The 23,460-nt window shown below is 40.8% G+C and overlaps 1 protein-coding gene across 1 annotated transcript; it reads right to left on the bottom strand.

Moving 5' to 3' along the window:
* Positions 1 to 685: 685 nt before the first annotated feature.
* LOC121292582 (potassium channel subfamily K member 16-like) lies at positions 686 to 23,179 on the bottom strand. The gene is made up of 5 exons (XM_041214735.1): positions 22,872 to 23,179; positions 16,292 to 16,412; positions 11,439 to 11,605; positions 8,264 to 8,432; positions 686 to 2,234 (listed from the first exon to the last, which is right to left on the bottom strand). Exons 1-5 carry the CDS (start codon positions 23,118 to 23,120, stop codon positions 1,840 to 1,842), a joined length of 1,101 nt encoding a protein of 366 aa, XP_041070669.1. The 5' UTR covers positions 23,121 to 23,179; the 3' UTR covers positions 686 to 1,839.
* Between the last annotated feature and the right edge of the window lie 281 nt (positions 23,180 to 23,460).

Below are 23,460 nucleotides of genomic sequence, written 5' to 3'. Positions count from 1 at the left end.
TGATGTGATACTTCAATGGCCATGTGACTGAAACTGGGTTCAGGTACTCCACCCTTATTATTCAGGACCCAAAGGATCATGGGAACCATCAGTTGTCAGCCACTCAGGACTAGACTGGAAACCAGAAGCAAGTCTTCAACCAGCCCAAATATTTAACCTGCTAAAGTTTCAAACTTTTCCAGAGAGCCAACCTCCTAGATATTCAATTACAAGAAACCTCAAATCTGCTGTGAACCTTCACTTCACAAGACCCTCACTTCAACTTTAAATCATCAAATCCATTCAAGAAACCACAGGCCTGCCACATGGGAAACCAGAAATCATAAATTGGAGACTGAAGTAACCATAAGCTGTAAACGTGCGTGAAGTTGCATTATTTTGGGGTAATTGTGTGAGAATAAAAAACCTTCCTTACTTTAAATTCATGGAAGCTTGCTGTTGAATAATTTAATTGGAATACACACTCCAACGGTAAGAAAAGATACACCTCTTTCCGTACAAAACATACTGATTATGGGCAGTAAGAAAGCACATACATTCCGTCCGTGACAGTAGCTTGAAAGCAGTTGTAGATAAGGTATTAATGAAGGTGACAGGCAGAATGCGTGAGGCCTTTGAAAGCAAATTCAAAGGAAAATTTGAGGAAACCATGCTGATGATTTATGCCTTATATAAAATAAGTGAATTTGTAATCAAGAAGTTTTATTTATCATTGTAAAAGTTTAATACAAAAATTGATGTAAATTTTTGAGCAGTCAATGAACCTTATAACAGTAAATGATTCATATATTGTAACAGTCTATGAATCAGATTATAATTATGCATGGACCATCTAGTCTCATTGTGTAACTCTCATATTGTAACATGAATATGAATCATAATTGTATCGGAATCACATGTAAACAATTGAATATTTGATTGAATTGAATAAAAATATTTGAACAACTGTATATCATCCATTATTTATATTTAGCATTATTCAAATGATAAATTCTCAAGATACAGTACAGTAGACTCGTAATTGCTATGGGAACTCCGTAAAAACAGCATAAATGACTTTATGGCAAATGAGTAGAAATTCACCCACGGTATTTTTTACACAGGCTTAAATTTGATTTTACAATATGTTAAGGTCTGGTTCCAATATTCAGCATATTACATGCATTAGCAAATCTCCTAATAACTTCTGAAGCAAGGAAAACCCTGAAGATACAAATCTATTTAAGTATATCTGCATAAAAATATATTATTAAAGTCCAATCAGGAGTCTTTGGTGGCCAGTCAGTTTTAAAGATTTTGAAGAAATAAATTGCTATGGAGCCGGAAGGAGTAAGTGTGCTTCCTTATTCCACCATACTTTTGATCACTCCCCAGTCCTACCCCAATGTTGGCAAGGCACACAGCCTGAAATTTATCTTTTTAAAATGGGTGGGTAGCCCACGGAGACAGGAACCAACAGATTGCTCAAACATTATTAGGCTGATATTGCATTTCCTGATAGAGACAGGTGCTTTGTGTCCAGCACCCATTTCAGGCCCAAAAAAGGAATAAAGTAATTTCTACCTCACTGAGATTGTAATGATTCCACCTATGCCTAACACAATAAATCACAATCTTGTTCCTGGCGTGTTACTGGGTGAGAAATACGTAGATGACTGATGGAATGATAACGGGGCAGGAGCTATAATGGGTAGACAATTCATTCTGCCAGTGAAGGTAAAAGAAAACCCCACTGTTGCTTTAAATGTTGCTCACCAACATTTATCAGTGATCTTGTGATATCTTCTACCTAGGAAAACATGGCTTCCTAGGGTTTGGGATAAATAGATGAATTCTGTTCTATTGTGTTTCTTGGTCTGTAATCTTTGCATTCAAATATTTTGGCTCAGGCTTTGTTTCCTTCTGATCATGATCTGAAGCTATTATTTTTGATTCAACTTGTGATAATTCTTCCTGTTCAAAAGGTTTCTGAGCTCCTTTCCTCACACTTGTCTCTGAATCTGATAACATGGAGACATGGTCTGAACTCGGATTAGCATTTGCATCATATCTAAAGTTCATATTTTCCTTTGCTACTTTTTTCTTATTCTTAATTTGTGCAATTTTCTTTTCAGTGTCCTCCATGAAGTTGGTCAGTAAGTTAAAAAGTAGTGCCAGCCATGCCATTCCGAAGAGGATCCAGATTGCCACCAATGACCGGTAAAATTGTTGGTACTTCCTGTGGGGGTTGACACCTGGTGGCACAGATATGACCAGTTTACATCAGAGATTAAAAGAAAGAATTAAATACTGTAAATCTGAAATAAGAAGAAAAGAAACAGAAAACACAGTAAAACACGGCAGATGTCTTTGGGTAGAAATTTGTCTTGGCCGGTAGCACATTGGCACCCATTACAATCCCTGTCAGATATTCAGTTCAATTCACTTCAGTAAAACAGTGAGGTGTAGAAGAGATGGCTGATGCAATACATCCATTTAGCACAACCACAGAGGGTGAATTCCTACTCCATTAACTCTCTCAAGAAAAAGGACAGTCAATGTTTTGTGTGGAGATCTTTAGACCAAACTTGAGCTTTAATTAAGTATCTTCACAAAAAACATTAGTCTATCTTTTATCTGTTGGGAATCTGACAATCCTTTTGTAAATTTCCAACATTTTTAATTTATATTTGAATCAGTTAAAGGGGGGGAAAATACTCCACTTGTGTACAAAAGGCAAATGACTGCACCTTCAAACATTGAAACTGATTCCCAGCAAAAACAGTTTTTTCTCTAGATTGATCAAATTTGTTACAAACATGATAGAAGGTGACAACATTAAGGACAGGAAGAAAAAAATTACTGGCTGTGAGGTGAGGTGTCCCAACTCTGTATTTGGATTTCACGCTCAGAAATTCTACATCTGCTTAGAACAGTTGCGCAGCATAATGCCAAATATTAGGCTGATGTCTAAAACGTTTACACTGCTGCCCACTTAAGACATTCTAAACTCAGCTATACAACCATAGAGTAAGGACAACAGTTTTGTGATATCAGCTGGGATGGCTGTTATCGCAGGTTTGATTTTTTAAAATAATCATTGTTATCAGAGGAATTTCAAGCTTTTCTTATGATGCAAAACACAAGTGATACAACAGCATTTTTGTAGGATAATAATACTTCAGTACCATACAGTTAGATGTCATCACATTACATGTGTGTAAATGATGCTCACAAGCTGTCCAATAACAAATCTCCTAATATCTTCGGAAGCAAGGGAAAACCTGAAGATACAAATCTATTTAAATATATCTACATAAAAATATATTATTAAAGTCCACTCAGGGGTCTTTGGTGGCCAGTCAGTTTTAAAGATTTTGAAGAAGTGACCAGGAAACAGTTTTGTTCTGAAGTTGGACCCATTAAATGCTTTTGTTTCAAGATTGCTTTAAGACAGTTTACTTGTTGTCAAATAATTTTTAATTCAGGTATTTTGTACTTAGTCCAAATGAGCTCCTGTGTGGTGAGCAGGGTCCCAGTAAAAGCTCTCACCAATTGTTTATACAGTGACGTTCTGCCCTGGCTAATATGCCAAATTTTCTCCAAACTCAAATATAACAGGTGTGCAATAGATATCTTTTCTTTAACACTGCAAGATTCTTATTGATTAATTCCTAGCAACTGACAGATGACACTGTGCTTTAAAATGTCAAAAATTATCTGTCCTTTTTGTTAGCTAAACAAATGTAAAAATAAACAGAAATGCAATTACTTCAGCATGAACTGAAGCAATTATGGTAAATGGCTGCCAAAGAAAGCTCCTGTATCATGGTCTCCCTGCATCACTGGTGTGATCAATACAATTACTTGCTGCATGTGCGATAGAATATTTTGCAATCATTTAACTTAGCAAAAAGCTAACAGCAGTAATATGCAATAAAACCATTTGTTTCATATGACTGCTAGCTACACGTTTTGAAATTGTGCCCTGCACACTCAATTCTAGGTTATTATTATAGATCAAGAAAAGCAGTGGTCCTATGTTACAATTATGAGGTTTAGAAGCTTGTTATGTTTTGGGAATATGTCTTCAAATTTAGGGTAAAATGAAGAGGGTCATGTGACGTGTTCTGAGACCTGTCCGACAGCAAGCCTAGGTGGTTTGATTGTTAGAGATTAAAGGAAGGCTTGGATTGTTTTACTGGGAAGAAGATCGAAGGAGAATTGGAGACAATAGCAGCAGATTGTGAGTCTCCTAAGTCCCAGAAAAGTGTTGAAAATATTGGCTTGTAAACAGCTGCGCTTTATCTGTCCATTTAGTTCCAAGATGAAAGAGAGTTGGACTCTCAAGGATAGATAATTAGCATTTCTATCTTGATACAAGGCCCATGTGATTCACATTGCCAAGAGGGAGGATGCAGAGGAAGCCGTTGTAAAGATCAGGTTACCTAGAATATCACTGAATATCACAGATGGGGTTTTTTAGGCTGCCTGGATCTGGGAGAGAGGGAGCAACTAGAGACCAAAAAAAGTCTCTATGCAGGAAAGTCTCTATGCCACGCAGGAATGAGAGTGGAAACTCACACTCAGACTGAAAGAATCAAATTCGCAGGGAGTATGGAATGAGGCTGGAAGAGTTGCCTACTTTGGACTAGAGGGAGAGTCTCAGGAAAGAAAACCTCCCTGTGAAGTACAGTTCTAAGATTGCAAGTTACTAGGCTGAGAAAAGAAAAGGACAAGAATAAAGAGTTGAGAATCACTTTGGATTTCCTTTTAATTCTTCCACAGGATGTGGGCATTGCTGGCTCGGCCAGCATTTGTTGTCCATCCTTAATTTCCCTTGAGAAGGTGGTGGTGAGCCACTTTCTTGAACTACTACAGTCTATGTCCAGAATTTTGCCGTTGGCGAGCTGGGGGCGGGGCCCGCTCACCAACACAAAAACGATGTGGCATGACATCAGGAGGAACCCCCGACATCATCCCCAGTCCATTTAAATCTTTAGGAAGGCGGGCGTTCAGCGAATTCAATGGTGTCAATGGCCAATTGAGGCCACTGACAGGATAATTCAAACAATTAAAGGCCCTGCCCGTCCAACCTTGAGGCTGGCTGGCAGGCCAGGAGTCCCCAGTGGGCTTCTGAAAAAAAATGAAACCTCATCCACTGGGGGACACGTTAATAATTTTTTTATTTTTCTATTTTTAAAGTTTTTTAGATTGTCGGTAATCTCCCTGAGACAGCACTTAGTCTCAGGGAGCAGTGCGCATGCGCGAAAGAGCGCACTTTGACAGTTGGGGAATCCGCACCCCCCCAGCACAGGAAGCGTATAGGTGGGCAGCAGGAGTCAGCTGCCCACCCGCTGGCAAGCTGGTGGGGCCTGCCCGCCCACCAAGGGCAAAATTCTGCCCAATGTGTTATAGGTACACCCATAGTGCTGTTAGGGAGTTCCAGGGTTGTGATCCAGTGATTCTAGGAAACTTGAATGGCTCCATAAAGGGCAGTGTAAAGTACACCTGTGAAGTGTATTTTGTAATTGGGCTAAGGATAAGAATTGGGGTATTCAATACTGTGGTTTAAAGTGTAAGTTGCCTACAAACGGAGTTTTTAGTCATTTGTTACAGTATACATCTTAAAATGAGAAATCTCTACATGCCATTCTTTCAGCTATTAACTGCGAGTTGAGTTGCTTTTTACAAGTTATCAGTCTCTACAGGGATCATAACACCTAACACTGACCCCTGGGAAAGCCAACGATATACCATACTTCACTTCGAAAAACAACCATTCACATCTAATCTGTTCCCTATCACTCAGACAACTTGGTATGCATGCTGATACTGCCCTTTTATTCTATGGGCTTTAACTTTGCTGACAAGTCTGTTATGTGGCACTTTATCAAATGCCTTTTGGAAGGCATGTCAACCATATTACCTTCATCAATTCACTGTTACCTCATCAAAAATCTCCAGCAAGTTAGTTAACTACAATTTCCCCTTAACAAATCATGCTGGCTTTCCGTAATTAAATCACATTTGTCTAAATAACTGTTAACTTTGTCCCAGATCATCATTTCTAAAAGCTTACCCATCACCGAGGTTAAACTGGCCCATAGTAGAGAAGACTTTTCAATTCCAGTTTGGAATCCCTGGTTGGTTGTTTCAACTGTATCTACTGAAACCAACAGCAGCAAACATTTAGCTTGAACTGCCTTCATGCACAGGAACATGTTTTTAAGGGTTTAAGAAAGTTTTAAAATATAAGCATGTAGAGGCTATCAAAGGTAGGTTACACCTCCAGCAAATGCATGAATGTGGGCTAATAAACCAACACTCAGTTAAGCCGTAAAAACAAAAAAACTGCGGATGCTGGAAATCCAAAACAAAAACAGAATTACCTGGAAAAACTCAGCAGGTCTGGCAGCATCGGCGGAGAAGAAAAGAGTTGACGTTTCGAGTCCTCATGACCCTTCGACAGAACTTGAGTTCGAGTCCAAGAAAGAGTTGAAATATAAGCTGGTTTAAGGTGTGTGTGTGGGGGGCGGAGAGATAGAGAGACAGAGAGGTGGAGGGGGGGGGGCGGTGTGGTTGTAAGGACAAACAAGCAGTGATAGAAGCAGATCATCAAAAGATGTCAACGACAATAGTACAATAGAACACATAGGTGTTAGAGTTAAAGTTGGTGGTATTATCTAAGCGGACTGTCTCCATTTAGTGCCCTTGGAATACATTCTAATTTCTAGTCATGACTGAGTTGACAAAAACTGAACCAGTCCATGTCCAAATGCAGCAAGACCTGGACAATATCTAGGCTTGGACTGACAAGCGGCAAGTAACATTTGCGCCATACAAGTGTCAGGTAATGACCATCTCCAACAAGAGAGAATCCAACCATCGCCCCTTAATGTTCAATGGCATTACCATCACTGAATCCCCAACTACCAACATCCGCAGGGTTACCTTTGACCAGAAACTGAACTGGACTAGCCACATAAATACTGTAGCTACAAGAGCAGGTCAGATGCTAGGAATCCTGCGATGAGTAACTCACCTCCTGACCCCCCCCTCCAAAGCCTGTCCACTATCTACAAGGCACAAGTCAGGAGTGTGATGGAATATGCCCCACTTGCCTGGATGAGTGCAGCTCCCTCAACACTCAAGAAGCTTGACACTGTCCAGGACAAAGCAGCCCGCTTGATTAGCACCCCATCCACAAACATTCACTCTCCCCACCACCAATGCACAGTAGCAGCAATGTGTACCATCTACAAGATGCACTGCAGGAATTCACCAAGGCTTCTGAGACAGCACTTTCCAAATCCATGACCACTACCACCTAGAAGGACAAGGGCAGCAGATAGATGGGAACACCATCACCTGGAAGTTCCCCTCCAAGTCATTCACCATCCTGACTTGGAAATATATCACCGTTCCTTCACTGTCACTGGGCCAAAATCTTGGTACTCCCTTCTCAACAGCACCGTGGATGTAACTACACCACATGGACAGCAGCAGTTCAAGAAGGCACCTTGCCACCACCTTCTCAAGGGCAATTAGGGATGGGCAAAAAATGCTGGCCCAGCCAGTGAAGCCCACATGCCGTGAATGAATAAATTCTGTGTTCAAATAATGATACCATCTATTGCCGAATTCAGTGTCTGGCTGCAGCTCGACAGTGCCATGTTCACTCCTCCGAGAAGCACCTGAAGACTGAATTGCTAAGTGATTTAAATTGCAGGGTTGCAGCTTCCCATTAATGTGCCTCAAATACAGATTCACAGTGCTAATTAGGTCAATGATTCCGATAAATATAGGCCATATTGGAGCAGTGAAGTGTTATGAAACAGCTCTTTAATGTTAGCAGCTTAACTGGTATATGTTATTAACGTTATTAGCTAAGATTATTAAATTAGAGATTAATATGCACTTTAAAAAGATCTCTTCAGTCTTTGCACTTTGCTATTTCCTGTGCTATACAATATAGCTAAAATATTACCGATAACAATAGTATTCATGCATATCACATGAATAAAATGTGTCTGTAATATCAGTCTTTCAATTTTATTATAACTATATATTTTAATTAGGGAAATGTGGTTTTTATAATCTGCACAGTGTATTATGTAAACAAGGTCTGTCATTATGTAGATGCGAGTAGGAGCGATGCAATGTTCCTATTTTAACAAGGCGCGCTTGCAGCATTTTCAATGTATTTGTCATTTTTAAAGAAAATGTGATTACCTCTATACATATTCTTTTCAATTAATTAAAAAAGTCTGCCATAACTCACCCACTACATAATCACCAAAACCAATGGTGCTGAGAGTAATGAATGCATAATAAACTCCTTCCCCATAGGACCAATCCTCAAAAATGCATAAAACTAAAGGTGGTAAGGCCAAGAATATTATAGCACCAATCACGAGAAAAAACAGGAATGTTAAAAGCTTCACTCTTTTCTGAAAATAGAGAAATATACATTTAATAATACATGGCAAGTAACAAAAGCAATTCAAATAATCATTCACTTTAAAGAAGACCATAAAATTATAAACAGAACACTCTTTTATTTCTTAAACATAAGATTTTAAAGTTACAGCAAATTACTTCAAATTTAAAAGATCTTTCTACTATATTTTGCATTTCTGTCCAGCTGTTTCTTAGCTTATTACTTATTATGTTACCCGCACAGTATGTTAGAGCTATGATATGCCAAGATATGTATTTTAATCCTTCAGGAATCAATTTTATTTGTACATACATACATGTATGTATGCAATCCATCATCATCCAGCTGGATAGGAGTGCACTCACCTGTTTCCATTCTTATTTGTCCCACCATAGTCAGATAATCTCCCGCACAGGCTTCGCTTCCCATCCTCCCCATGATTAACTTTAGTATCCTCATGTATCTATTTCTCATCCACATGCTGATCCTCAGTGATACTGTCCAAAAGTACATCAGTTTCCAAATGTGTGCTAATTACACCCAGCCACACTTCACCACCACTTCTCTCGACCACTCCACTGTCTGTAAATGTGTCTGACATCCAGTACTGGATGAGTAGAAATTTCCTCCAACTAAGCATTGGGAATATCAAGCCATTGTTTTCAGATTGAGCTTCATTCTCTACCCACTAACCTCATCCCTCTCCCTGGGCATTGGTCGAAGGCTATACCAGAGTGCTTACAATAAAAGCAAAATACTGCAGATCGCCGAAATCTGAAATAAAAACAGAAAATGCTGTAAAGACTCAGCAGGTCTGGTAGCATCTGTGGAGAGAGAAACAGTTAACAATTCGAGTCCGTTTGACGCTTCTTCAGAATGGAAGAGAAGTAGAAATGCACATTTCTAGCTCCCTATTTCTGAAGAAGAGTCATTAAGACTCGAAATGTTAACTCTGTTGCTCTCTCCACAGATGCTGCCAGACTTGCTGAGTTTTCCAGCATTGTCTGTTTTTATTCCAGAGTCTTTACAGCCTTGGTGTTGTATTTGATCCCAAAATGAACTTCCGATTCATTCTCGCTATCACTAAGACTGCATTTTTCGACCTCTATAACATCATCAACTTTACCATGCCTCAGCGCATCTGCTGCTGAAACCCTCATCCATGCTTTTGCTACCTCTAGGCTTGATCATACCTATGTACTTTGGCAGGCCTAGTTCTAACGTCCATGAACTTGAGGTCATTCAAAACTCTGCTTTCTGTGCCCTAACTTGAACCAAATGCTATTCATCTATCACCTTGTTCCCGGTTATGCAATGCCTCAATTTTAAAATCCTTGCTTACAAATCCCTCCATGGCCATACTCCTCTGTAATCTTCTCTAGACCACAATCCTCTGTGATACCTGAAATCCTCTGTTGTGGCCTCTTGAGCATTCCCAATTTTGACTGCTCCATCATTGATAGTCATACCTTCAGCTGCATCAGATCGAAATTCCCTCTCTAAATCTCTCTGCTTCTCTACCTCACTTTCCTCCTTAAGACATCCCTTAAAACCTACCTCCTTGACCAAACTTTTGGTCATCTGCCCTAATATAACTCTATGTGACTCAGTGTTATATTGTTTATTAATGCTCCTGTGAAGAACTTTGTAATATTGTACTACATTAAAGATGCTACATAAATGCAAGTTGCTGTTGGTGAATGTATCTAATATTTGTTTAACAATAAATGCATCCAACAATTGTATTTTAATGTGGCTTTACAAATGCAAACCCTATATTTAAATTGCATGGAAATGTATCTTACATTTAAGAATTTCTTTTGCCATTTTGTAAATTGCCCTTTCAATATGTAGGGTTTTATTTTAAATTGATTTTTATTATCTTACAAAGATGGGACTACACATGCTCTGGAGCTTCTTTAGTTTATAAAGCTGTTGCTTATATCTCTGTTGTCAGGTGTAGTGCTACTGCATGGCTAATGTGATTTTATTTTCTTCACTTTCTCTAAATCTAATAGTTAAAAAACTGCTTGTAGCTTAGTACTGGAGTTGCACTTCCACTTAAAGCAAACCTGTTCACATGTCAGCTTATCTGCCTCAATTGTGTGTTCAAATCTGTTGCAGTTCTAGGATAGGTGTAATATAAATAAAACATATTGCTTAATTGCCTATGTATCCTGTGCTGCACAAGTTATATCAATATTAACATTAATCAAATAAGTTTTTCTGAGCTAACCTAGATCCTGTTTTGAAACCACCACAAACGCTACAGTGGCAAATTATAATATATGTTTTAAGGCAGCAATATACTCCCAGAATGCTAACCCTTCACTTTTAGTAGCAGAGTTCAAAGGTAAGCAGGAAGTGTAGGTCAGTTTTAAGGGCAATAAGAGAAAAGTGGAGGCAGTGGGACACTAACATGAGATGTCCAATTGTGGGATCCTGGTCCAATTCCGGCATTCCCATAAAGTCTCACCGCCACACTACTACAAGTAATGCCTTCCTTCACAAAGGGACAATGCCTTGTGTATTTGCAGGCAACCCATTCAGTAGTGCACAGGTTCTAAACTAGGGATCATCTGTGCCCAATGTGGATAACAAAATGGAAAACATTGAAAAACATGTAACTTTCTGGTAAGGGTTTTGGTTCCCAGTTGGTATGAGTTTAAACTGCCCTGAATTCAGCACTCATTTGCATTAAAGCAGAAACATCTTCATGAATCCTCTAGGATAAAAAGCATAAGGAATGGGAATGTCACATGAGCGTGGAATAATCTTCTGCTGTGCACTTGGTAAAACAATGTAAACAAAATCATCTTTGTATTTGTTGATCTTGACAAAACTGATGTATTTTTCAAGCAATGTAATTCATTATTTGATGAGTTAAAATTAAAACTGCCTAAAAATGAACCAAATGAAATGAGCAAGCATCAGGATATATATAATTTATGTTTATATCTTTTAATTCTAATATAAAAGACAACCTTTCAAAGGCTTGGTGTAGATTTTTTTGTACCTCTTTCATTCCTTTCTTGGACAGACAGGCGCGCACTTTTTCTGAATGGGAAGATAGATTTTTGCCAACACGACCAAGAATAATCACATGCAGGGGAATTCCAAAGAGTGCATAGAAAACACAGAAGAGTTGACCTCCGGCCGTTGTGGGTGAGATGTTTCCATAGCCTTTGGTATGAGAGGAAATAAAATATTTTAAAACAAAACCCTACATATCAACTGTTGTCTGCAAAACTGCACTTTCTTTAGGTTAAGTGGAAACAACAGAAATTTTTTTCATTAAAACAACATTCTTACTCATAAATGTTCAAATACTCTTGTACATCCCAACATATGAGAGCTAAACAGCAAAACCTTTTCTGTTGAATGATTGGAAATCCAGTTTGTCACTTTTAATTGGACTCTTCCTCATTGACTTTTGATTAACAAAGGGATAGGCTTAAAAGTAGGAGTACCCTAATGAACAAAATGTACAGTGACTGTACAAAGAATGGGTAATGAAGATCTGTACATACAAAAATTAAAATTACAAATACCATGTGGCAATGCTAGTGGAAATAATGAAGAACATTAAGTTAATTTAGTTCAATAGATAATGTGTAAAAACATTACTACATCCATTGGAAGGGTTTCTGGCATTCAACATATTCAGCACTGTTCAAACAAACTATAGATTAATTACATCAATCCTTCTGTATTACTGTACATTAAGAATGTTTGAAGATTTTGAGAACCAGTTTGAAACAGCCTCCCAGAGTCTTATATGAATAAGTTTCAACCATGACAGCTGCAAAACCCAAATGTATTGCATAACACTCACTGACACACTTCCCTGTCCCTTGAAGGGGAAGGCAGCTGACAACTGCAAGTTACAGGAACTAGCTGGAAAGGAGAAGCACACTTGCATTCACTTGTCCCATGGAGAATATGGTGCTGGCTTTTATGGGAAGGGCTATTGCTGAGGATGTGGCTAGCAATGGGACTAAATCTATTAAAGATGGCAGTTTCCTCATGCCTAATCCTCGTTCATACATCTCACTTTTCCCTCATGCCACTATCTCATTACAAGCTGCAGAGGATGTAACTATGTATACTTTCTCTTCGCCCTCTTTGCAGCCTCATCCTTGTGCCTTTTTTCTTTCAAGTTCCCAAGAACTGCAACCTGTCCAAGCAATGAAGAAAGAAGACGACAACCATGATGAAGACAAACCATCATTTGATTTCACACTCTTAGCCAGCTGCTAAGATACTTAATATCTTGCACATAATTTGGAAGGTAGTATAACAGCATCTCTGCAGAAGAGAAATTGGGCACACTGGGCAGCTGGGACAGGAGGTCCAGATAGTGCAGGTGTCAGCTTGCTGGAAGATGAAGTCGCACACAGGTTCTGCTGTGGAGGACTCAGATGAGGTCTGTACTTTGCCAGAAGACAGAAACTTGCTGAGGGGTGTACATACCAAAATGCTTGGTGCATTGGGAGGCCTGCTACAAAGCCTGTATTCATTATCAAGGTGCACGGAGAAGTCTAACATCAACTTGGCACAGGTTGGAGGCTATCCTTTCCAGCATGGAAGTAGTGGCCAACTTCTTTAACACACCTGTGGACCCAACTATAATGCAAAGTCTGAAAGCCGACAGCTCAGCTTCCAGCAAACGAAAGATGCCTGAAATTGAGTGCTGCAGTAGGAGTTCAGACTTCTGCCTTCGTATCTCTGAATACCAGTTTTCAAAGGAGCTTCCCTAATGTCACAGCAGTCCAGTAATCAAACCTCCAACAGATTGCTAGTATTTCTCAGGTGCTGCCCCAGGAGAGTGGCAAAGGTTCCATGAACCTGCAGTTATTTCTCAGGAAGACTCGTGTTCCACCCTGCTACTCTAGCAGTGCCCTTGCTATTGCCTGTCAGCCAGCCAGCTTAGACCGCTGCTCCCCATCTGGAGATGTTGCTTTCCAAAGCTGGGCTTTCAAGGTTCAGTGGTGCTTGAAGTCGTCCTCCAAGGCTATCTGCAGTCTCCTCCATTGAAAATCAGCAGCCTTCCACAAAATTGTGCTGCTCAATTCAGGTAGCATCTTGCAGGAGTATTAGGATACAGAAGATAAAAACAGCAACAAGAACTTGTATTTTTAAAGTGCCTTTAATGTCATTAAAAGCCCAAGGCTTTTACAGGAACATTATAAAACAAAATGTGATACCGAGCCACTTATGGAGATATTAGGACAGATGACCAAAGTCTGGTCAAAGATGTAGGTTTAAAGAGTGTTTTAAAGGGGGACATGAGGTAGAAAGGTGGAAAGGTGCTGGGAGTGTGTTCCAAAGCTTAGCACCTTGACAGCTGAAAGCATGACTGTGGTGCAGCGATTAAAATCAGGGATGCTCAAGAAGCCAGAATTAGATGAGTGTAAATACCTCGGAGTGTTGTGGAGGTGGGGAGATTACAGAGATAAGGAAGATGTGAAGCTATGGAAGGAATCTGAAAATACAGATGTGAATTTAAAAATCAAGGTGTTGCTTAACTAGCAGCCAATGTAGGTAAAGAAGCATAGGAGTGATGGGTGAATGAGACTTGCTGTGAGTAAAGACACAGCCAGCTGAGTTTTGGGTGACCTCAAGTTTATGGGGCATGGATCATTGGGAGCTGATCAGGATTGCATTGGTATCGTCAAGTCTTGAGGTAACATAGGTATGGAGTGGGTTTTAGCAAATGAGCTGAGGCAGGAGCAAAATCAGGTGATATTCCTGAGGCGGAACTAGGGTGGTCTTTGTGATGGCACGAATGTGTGGTAGCTCATCATGGGGCCAGTTATGATACCAAGGTTACGAACAGTCTGTTTCAACCACAGGCAATTGCTAGGGAGAAGGTGGCTAGGGAACAGAGTTTGTGGGGCAGAAATTTCCCAGCCCTGGGGTGGCGGGCTTGGGGGCAGCTGACTGGGAAAATAGCAGGAAGCCTCATTCGGAAGACTCCCCAACACATTTCCACCACCGGGGAGGTTTCTCAGTGTGAGACAGGAATGTGGAGTGGCTGCCCACGGCAAGGTGGTGAGCAGCTAATTTATATAAATAAGGCCCAAATTTGGGGTGACTTAGGGGGCCTGCTGCCATTGTGCCAGTGACAGAGTGGACCCATCCCATCCCCCACCCCATGGGGAGGCCGCCAACTTCATTGAGGCAGCCTCCCTGTGACAGGCTGAAGGACTATCCGAGCCAGAGACTCCATCCATCAAAGTGGCGCCTGTGGGCATCAAAAGGCCACCACAGTGATCTTAGCAATCATAGCCTTAAACATTCACCATTCACTCCCTCCACCACCAGTGCACAATGGCAGCAGTGTGTACCATCTACAAGATTCACTGCAGCAACTCACCAAGGCTCCTTCCACAGTACCATCCAAACTCATAACCTCTACCACCTGGAAGGACAAGGACAGCAGATAGGCACAAATCATGAGTATGATGGAGTACTCTCCACTTATCTGGATGAGTGCAACTCCAACAACACTCAGGAAGCTAGACACTATCCAGGACAAAACAGCTGCTTGATAGGCACCCCATCCACAAACATCCACTCCCTCCACCACCAACACACATCTACAAAATACACTGCAGGAATTCACCAAACTTCATTAGACAGCACCTTCCAAACCCATGACCACTACCATCTAGAAGGGCAATGGCAACTGATACATGGAAATACCACCACCTGCAAGATCCCCTCCAAGCCACTAACCACCCTGACTTGGAAATATATAGCCATTCCTTCACTGTCGCTGGGTCAAAATCTTGGAACTCCCTTCTTAACAACACTGTGGGTGTACCTACATCACATGGACTGCTGCAGTTCAAGGCAGCAGCGCACCATCACTTTCTCAAGGGCAATTAGAGATGGGCAATAAAATGCTGGCTTAGCCAGCAATGCCCTCATCCCATGAATGAATACAAAAAAAAAATCTGGTCTACTTTGTCTCAGAAGTGTGTGCACACCAAAGCGCAATTTTGGAACTCTGAGGGATCTCGTATCAGTTAAAACACAGCCTCTATCAAGCCCAATATCACCCCCATTGTCTCCTAGGCTATTCAACTCATGTAGTCAATTAGAACCAATGATAAGCTGAAAATGATGCACAATACGTTGGCTACTACAATATGATTTTTTCCTGTTATCGTTTTAACATTTTCTGGTTTCAGGCAAGAGGTTAAATATTCAACGTTTATAATATGGGCACATCTTACAATCTGCACAGAGGCTATTCGTCATATTATTATATTAGCAATAATGACTTATCAATCCTATTTTAATTAATACCAGTATATCAATGCTTTGACTGTGTACTGTTTCTTCGAAGTAAAATTAAAGAGGGTGAGGGAAAATTTGAATACTCCCTGAAAATAAGCACGGAGCTCATGATGCCCAACTAAACTATGCCCATGCAGGCAGTATGTAGTGGTGGTGGCAAGGGAGGAGAAAGAAAAAGAATGGCCGATATTACCGTCTGGCTCACTGCCCAATGAGTCCTGCTGGGAATACTCTCCTGTAGATATCAGGTGAGGAATGCATCAGGCTTGACTGTTATGCCACTTGCCCCATGGTCAAATAGCCTGCCAACACTCACTTTCTGGGTTTGCAAATGGCAAATGGTTAATTGGGTAAGATGCTGAAGGGGATCTTGGCCTCCATGAATCCTGTGATACTCCAGCTTAAATCAGTACTGACAGTGAAACAGGTGGAAAAGAGGAATTGGACTAAAGAGCAAAAAAGGCAGAATTAGAGAAATGTTCAAAATCATTGAAGCTTGCTTAACTTGCACATGTTAGGTGTTCCTCCTCAAAAGGTTAATTCAGTAAATGTGAATCTCACCTATTGTAGACACCACTGTAGCTGCAAAAAAGAAAGAGTTGCTAAAATCCCAGTTACTGAGAGAAGAGTTGAGATCATTTCCAATAGGATTCACTCCATGCTTTACAGCTTCAGTTATTGCCTGTGGAAGTAGGAAATATAACAGATATTATTTCATCCCAATGCAGAATCTCTTCCTTCAAACATCAGTATTAATCTTTGAAACAAGGATAAAGTAGCTGAATGTGATTTATATCTGAAAATTGCACTTGGCCTCAATATTCATGCTTGCTTATTTTCTAACATAAAATACACACCTTTTAGCCTTTTTATCTGTGGAGGGATTGGATGTTGAAGTGGTTGTGGTAGATATCATGTGTATGGATTTTCACAGCATATTCATTAATGGGTCTCACAAGCAGCTTGCTAGGAAATTTCAGGCAAATGGTTCAAGAGGAAATATAGCAACAGGCACAGAAAGTTGGAACAAAGGGGTGAGTTTTCACATTTGGGTGGAAATTACTTCAAATAATTTAGAGTAAATGGATTTTCATGGTTTGGAGAAGGGTTAGAAGTGGTGTACCACATGGGTCATTGCTGGGCCCACTTTTGTTCTTGGATTTGAGCACATGGAAGCATAACCTTGAAATCTGCTGATTTGCCAAACAGAGAGAATAAGCATAAATGGCTTTGGGATGATTCACACGAGTTAGTGGAATAAAGGAACAGGTGAAACAGATGTGGATAAGTTTTGGGAAGAAAAGAAACAAAGAATAGCAGCATGCACTCAGTGATAAGATGGCGAAGAGCGTAGGTGGACAGAGTGATCTAGGAGTTCAAATACATAATCGCACAAAAGTACAAGTTAAGTTAGAAAAAACATGTAAAAGGCTAACATCATTTTAGGTTTAAACAGGAATAAAATGTACAAGAGTTCAGATAAATTTGTATAAAACATCAATTAGGCCACTGTTCGAGTACTATGTGCAGTTTTTGTTCCCCCATTACAAGTAGATACAGTGTGGATCCACCATGGTGACGGCAGGCATGAGAAATTACAATTATGAGAGACTTAAAACAGGTGATTATTTCCACTCCAGCAGAGGAGCCTGAATGGGCACTTAATAGAGATATGGATAGAATGAACAAGAAAATACCAGTTTCTATTCGATGGCTCTAAAATATTATTTCTTCTGGTTGCAATTTAAATACACAATTAAGAGAATGAAGAGAGAGCACAGGGTAAATTAATTTCACAGAGTATTGTTGAATTATGGAATGTCTTGTCATAGGGAGCGGTTGAGGAATTTTGTACAGATACATTTATGAAGCAGAGGACTAGGGGATGTGCAGAGCAGTGGGATTAGTTTTGAATTGTTCCAGAAAAAAAACAGAAAAAAAAACAGTCTGGCCTTCATTGTAAACTTTCTGGTTCAACAACCCACTGTTCTAGTCAAAATTATACTTTAAGGTAGCAGACAGGCTTCTCTGCACCATACATTCATTGTTAATATCCAGCAACACAACCATGAAGCAAAACTCTCCATGGTGCTTCACAGTGGAAGAGGGAGAAACTGGACACCATATAGGAATGGGAGAACAGTTAGAAAAAGTGACAGGGGGCGATCGAATACCTGGACTTTGACAACTCATTGAAGACATAAAACACGATGGAAGACAGGGAGAGAATTGCAGAGCACAAGGAAGCTTCTGCCACTATTGATGGATTGGAGGGAAGGGAAGACTTAAAGTAAACCAAAATTGGAAGAGAGGAGGGTGTACTGCAACTCCAGAGAAGGTTGGAGTGAAGAAGGATTTACAAATAAGGACAAGAATGTAGAAATCCATGTGCTGTGTACAGGGAGCAAGATGAGGACAATGAGCAGGAATTAGTACATACGAACATACAAACATTTGAACTAGGAGCAGTAGTAGACCGCTCGATCCCTCAAGCCTGCTTTACCATTCAATAAGATCATGGCTGATCTGATTGTAACCTCCACTCCACATTCCTGCCTACACCTGATAACCCTTCACCCCCTTGTTTAACAGGAGTTTATCTAGCTCTGCCTTAAAAATAGTCAAAGACTCTGCTTCCACCATCTTTTGAGGAAGAAAGTTCCAAAGACTCACGGTTCTCAGAAAAAGTTTCTTCTCTTCTCTGTATTAAATGAGCAATCCCTTATTTTTAAACCGTGACCCCTAGTTCTAGGTTCTCCCATAAGAGGAAACAACCTCTCCACATCCACTCTGTCAAGACCCCTTAGGATCTTAAAGGTTTCAATCAAGTAACCTCTTACTGTTCTAACTCCAGTGGATACAAGCCTAACCTGTCCAACCTTTCCTCATTGGACAACCTGCCCATTCCTGGTATTAGTCTATTAAACTTTCTCTGAATTGCTTCTAACGAACTTACATCTTTCCTTAAATAAGGAGACCAATACTGTACACAGTACTCCAGATGTGGCTTCACCAGTGTCCTGTACACCTGAAATATAACCTCCCTACTTTTGTAATCAATTCCCTTCACAATGATGATGTAGATATCAGAGTATCTAATACCAGTAAGCTGGATTCTGCAAAGGTAGAGCCTAGGGGGCTAGAAAGAAGAGCATGGAAGAAGTTACCCTTGGTGTTGGTGAAAGTATGGATGAAGGTTCTCTACCTTTTTCTGTCAAATGAGAATCTGGAGGCACATGCATGTAGTGGTCCCTGGCAACAGTGTAACAGCTGAAGGTGACATTAGCTTATATGAAGTTCCGACCTCCCCATAAGCCAGCTCTACCAGGATTGCAAACAATGGGCAGAATTTAATGCCGCCCTCAGGAGTAGGCTGAGAGGCGAGGGTGCTTGGAGCTGCGTTGACCACTGCATTGGGCTGTGGGAAGGAAGGTGAGGGGGCTGGAATGCCTGATTATGTCAGGAGTGGGGAAGGTCGAGAATAGCCTTCTACCAATGGCCACTTAAGGGTCTCATCCTGTTGCCCCTGATATTCTACCAGCAGTACAGCAGCCCTATGCCACTTGGGGAGGTTGCCAAATAAAAGCTGGCAGTGTCGGGGCATGGGAACCATTCCCATCGGTACCCCATGCCCATGGAGAGCCCCACCTGTGGCAAGGGTTGTTCCCACTGAAACATTCCCCTGTCCCTCACCAGGGCCTGCCTGACTGGCCCCTGGCAAGCCACACAAGCTTACTTTAATTCTGGGCCTTGTCTATCTTTGCTGGTTTAGGCCTGTTGCAGTTTAAGCAGAGGCCACCACTCCTAGTGGCACTGCTGGGACTGAAGCACTGCCAGCCCTCTGATTGGCCAGCAGCTACTGGAGCTAGGACCACTATCCTTAAAGGGACAGAATCCCTGATGGCAAGCAGTTAACTGCCTGATTGCCACTGAATTCCATAGGAGCTTCCAAAAACAGCCACTGCAGGTTTTGCCCATCTTTCCGGCCAGTGGATGGAGCCAACTTCATGGCCATTAAATTCAGCCCAGCACATGGCTGCATGAAATAAAAGTGAAATAACAATAGCCAGTATAAGCAGGGAATTGTTTAGCGCTTGCTAATATGGCATTAAAAACTGGGGTGCCTGTTAGCAGTACAACTCTCAACTAGTTTAATGGTGTCCAAAATGATCTGTGTCCTTTTTTGGAATTTAGATAGTGTAGTCCATCCTCTGTTTAAGTCTATTTCACATACTTTATGTTCTCCTCACCTTCTTCCTTGAAGAACTGCTACATACATATCCAATGGGACATGGGAGGAGGAGCAGAGATTGTCCAGGCCAGCTTTGGTCCCCTCAAAAGTTCAGCCGCTCACATTGTCTCACAAATTAAACAGTATTCTAAAGATATGCCCAATTGCCTGCCAGTGTTTCAAACCACCATGGCGATGCTGTATAATTTGGGAATAATTTTGAACAGAAGGAAATCTGCTGATCTCAAGCCACTCAGACAATGTGACTCTCACCCCAGCCTCCCAATATCACTTAGAATCATAGACTGGATACAGCACAGAAGGAAGCCATTTGGCCCATTGTGTTTGCGCTGGTTCTCTGAAGGAACAGTTCACCTAGTACCACTACACCTTTTTCACATAATGCTGCCCATTCTTCCTTTGCAGATAATAATCCAATTCCCTCTTAAATGCCTCAATTGAACCTGCCTTCACCACAGTCTCAGGCAGCGCATTCCAGATCCTAAACCTCACTGTGTGAAAATGTTTTTTTTCATTGTCGCCATTGCTTCTTTTGCCAACTAACTTAAATCTGCGCCCTCTTGTTCTTGACCCTTTCATAATGGGAACTGTTCTCTCTAGCTGGTCTGTCCAGAGATCACTCATGTTTTTGAATACCTCTATCAAATCTCCTCTCAACCTTCTCTTCTTCAAGAAGAAGACTCCCAAACTTCTCCAATCTTTCTATGTAACTGAAGTTCCTAATCTTGGAACCATTCTCATGAATCTTTTCTGCACCCACTCTCGTTCTTAACATCTTTCCTAAAGTGTGGTACCCAGAACTTGACGCAATACTCCAGAAGAGAACAAACCAGTGTTTTATATAGTTTTAACATAATTTTCTTGCTTTTGTACTCTCTGCCCCTATTAATAAAGCCCAGGATGCTGTGTGCTTTATTAACCACTCTCTCAACACGTCCTTTCACCTTCAACGATTTCTGCACATATATGCATGGCACGGGGGTGACTCTCAGGGGACCCTGCCCCCCTTCCTGATGCTGGATCCCTCAATCAGGCACTGAGTGCCTTTGAACAAGGGATTTCCCTCCCTCCCCTACCCCCCGGAACCCACAAGCAAACTCGCCAGGGTTTGCTTGTTGTGGTCCCCACACTGTGAGCACCCCTCAACCCATTGATGGGTTAATACCACGGTTTTTGTGAATCCCAGCATTTGCTGTATTTGACTTGATTTATCCCTGAATATAGCCAGTGAGTATAGTATCACACTCTAAACTAAGCTATTTTAAACTTTAGAACTAAAACTAAATTACTGCTGGCAAGCTACTTTGTGTATTATAGTTTACTATATTATCTACTCTTCTTAAATATGCATTCTTGCTAAAATTGTGTAAAGTGCAATTACATCATGGTGCATCATTTAAATGGGATAATTTAATGTGGACAATTTGGAAATTTTTAATATAATTTTCATCTTTACTATTAATTTGCATTTGACCATACCATACTGAGACTGATATAAAATCATTTCTCCGTTATCTGTCCATGTAAGGCACAAATGCACCTTCTGTACCTCAGAGCACTGTGAAAAGCAATTGCAGTGTGCTATCATTTCATTCCTATTATTTGAGTCTGGATAGATACAATGCAATCAATGAACTGCACAACCAGACTGGTGCCACTTCCATTCAATACGCTTCACAGGGATTTAGTTTCTTGTGTGACCAGTAATTTTATGCATTAAAAGTTTAGCAACAAATGAAAAAGTAAAATGACCTTAGATGCAGTAGCTGTTCAAAGAGGTGTCACTACAGATATGACTGATTCTTGTGTATTTAGCATTGTTCGTTCACTAAAATAATACAACATTTGTTATAATTCATTTGATGTATGGGCTCTCTGATTATACAATTAACAGGAGTGCACTGGCATAAGTCAACAATGAGAAAAGAGCACTGAGCCCATCCAGCTCACTCCACTGTTTAGACACACAATCAGCATCCGCACAAATATATAGTCCTTTGTCTTTAACAGCAACTCAGTATTGACGACTTGAACTATTAGCTTTCACCGAGCTAAGTGGCAGTCTATTTCTCAATTCATTTTAAGTATGAAATGCAATAAATGTCAGATTTCATTGTGGTGCATATGGGGCCCTGTGTGCCTCTGAGCAGTAATGAGATGGCCAATGAATATCAACAGAAATGCAGTTCAGTGTAAATTGACTTACAACATTTTAACATCTTAGAATACCCGACAACATTGTTAACGTCAGACCTATCATTGGGGGCGAACAGGGTCATTCCTCTCTCCCATGATCTCTCTCTGACCTAGCAGAGCTGTCAACACTGATAAAATGTTAGGATTTAAAAGGTTGATCAAAGAATTTATGTACGTTCCTGTTTGGCTTTGCTGCGATGGAGTTCAAGCTGGGGTATAAACTATGATCTGCTCTGGCTCCCGGGAGAGGGTGTTCTCAACAGCGCACAGGACACATTTCAAACCTACCTGCTGGTGATATAGATACTGAGGGGATTGTGGATGCTGCCTTACCACGGGGCTCTTCTGAGCACAAGAACTTACTTACTGGGTAGCCTGATAGATACTGATGTAAAACTCATTTTCGGGTAAATGCAGCAAAGAATAATGATAAGCTGATTGGGTTGCCGCTACTTTTAAGAATAAAATGAATCAAAACGAACTGCATTTTAAAATCAAACAATTTTAACCAGGCAGCTCCATTCAGCTGTGACAATCCATAGTTTTCTAAACCTCTGCACTGAAGCCAAACCGAAACATTTCTTTGAGTTTCCACCGTTTAGATATAACATGAGCATTTCCCCACTTGAGGTTTGAAGTGGAAGTAAGCGGTTTAAACCCGGTTTATCTTTAGAAAGTGCAGACAATACTTAACTCCACTAACTTCTCCAACGCTTCGCGGCTCACGCCGAAGGTGCAGTTATTCAGTAACTGCGCCTTCTTTTTCCAGATCCTGGTTTTGAGTTCGTTTTCTTCCTTCAGCTCCAGCGCCCGGAAGACTGCTGCCCCGATCAGGAGGTAGGCGAGGTAGCTCAGGAAAAGCAGCACACAGCTCCAGGAGCACCTGCTCCAGGCACCCATCCCGCTGAACTGAATGTGAGACCGCTGCATCCCAGAGAACATAGAGAGAGAGAGAGAGAGGGGGTATCGCTCACTGCTTGTGCATATGAGGACTATTGAGTTTGGAGAACACTCACTTTGTGGGAAGAGAGATAGTTCTAACACTTCCTCTTGCAATTTCAATAATTTAGGAAGTGATTCTTCCAGAACTGTAACGCCTCCTCTAAGGCATTTCTTTCCATTTCAAATAACTATCAAATTTAGAAAGTAACTGTTTAATCTGTGAAAGTTACCATGTCAAAAAAAATCTCCATTCCACTGCATATTCTCCACGAGGTTCTGAAAACGATTGTTGTACCTTGTGAACTGCCCCTTTCGGTTAGAATGTGCACAGAATATTTTT

Source organism: Carcharodon carcharias, chromosome 20 (assembly GCF_017639515.1).
Source record: "Carcharodon carcharias isolate sCarCar2 chromosome 20, sCarCar2.pri, whole genome shotgun sequence".
NCBI classification, from domain to species: Eukaryota; Metazoa; Chordata; class Chondrichthyes; order Lamniformes; family Lamnidae; genus Carcharodon; species Carcharodon carcharias.
The sequence above is the reverse complement of the archived record's forward strand: the minus strand, read 5'-3'. Positions and strand labels throughout refer to the sequence as shown.

What these genes read in the sequence shown, in the direction of transcription:
- LOC121292582 (XM_041214735.1), bottom strand. Translation starts at nt 23,120, where the DNA reads ATGTTCTCTGGGATGCAGCGGTCTCACATTCAGTTCAGCGGGATGGGT. An exon ending in CGTTGGAGAAGTTAGTGGAG is followed by an intron (nt 16,413 to 22,871) that starts TTAAGTATTGTC and finishes CTACTTCCACAG; the next exon opens with GCAATAACTGAAGCTGTAAA. An exon ending in TTTTGGTGATTATGTAGTGG is followed by an intron (nt 2,235 to 8,263) that starts GTGAGTTATGGC and finishes CTGTGCCACCAG; the next exon opens with GTGTCAACCCCCACAGGAAG.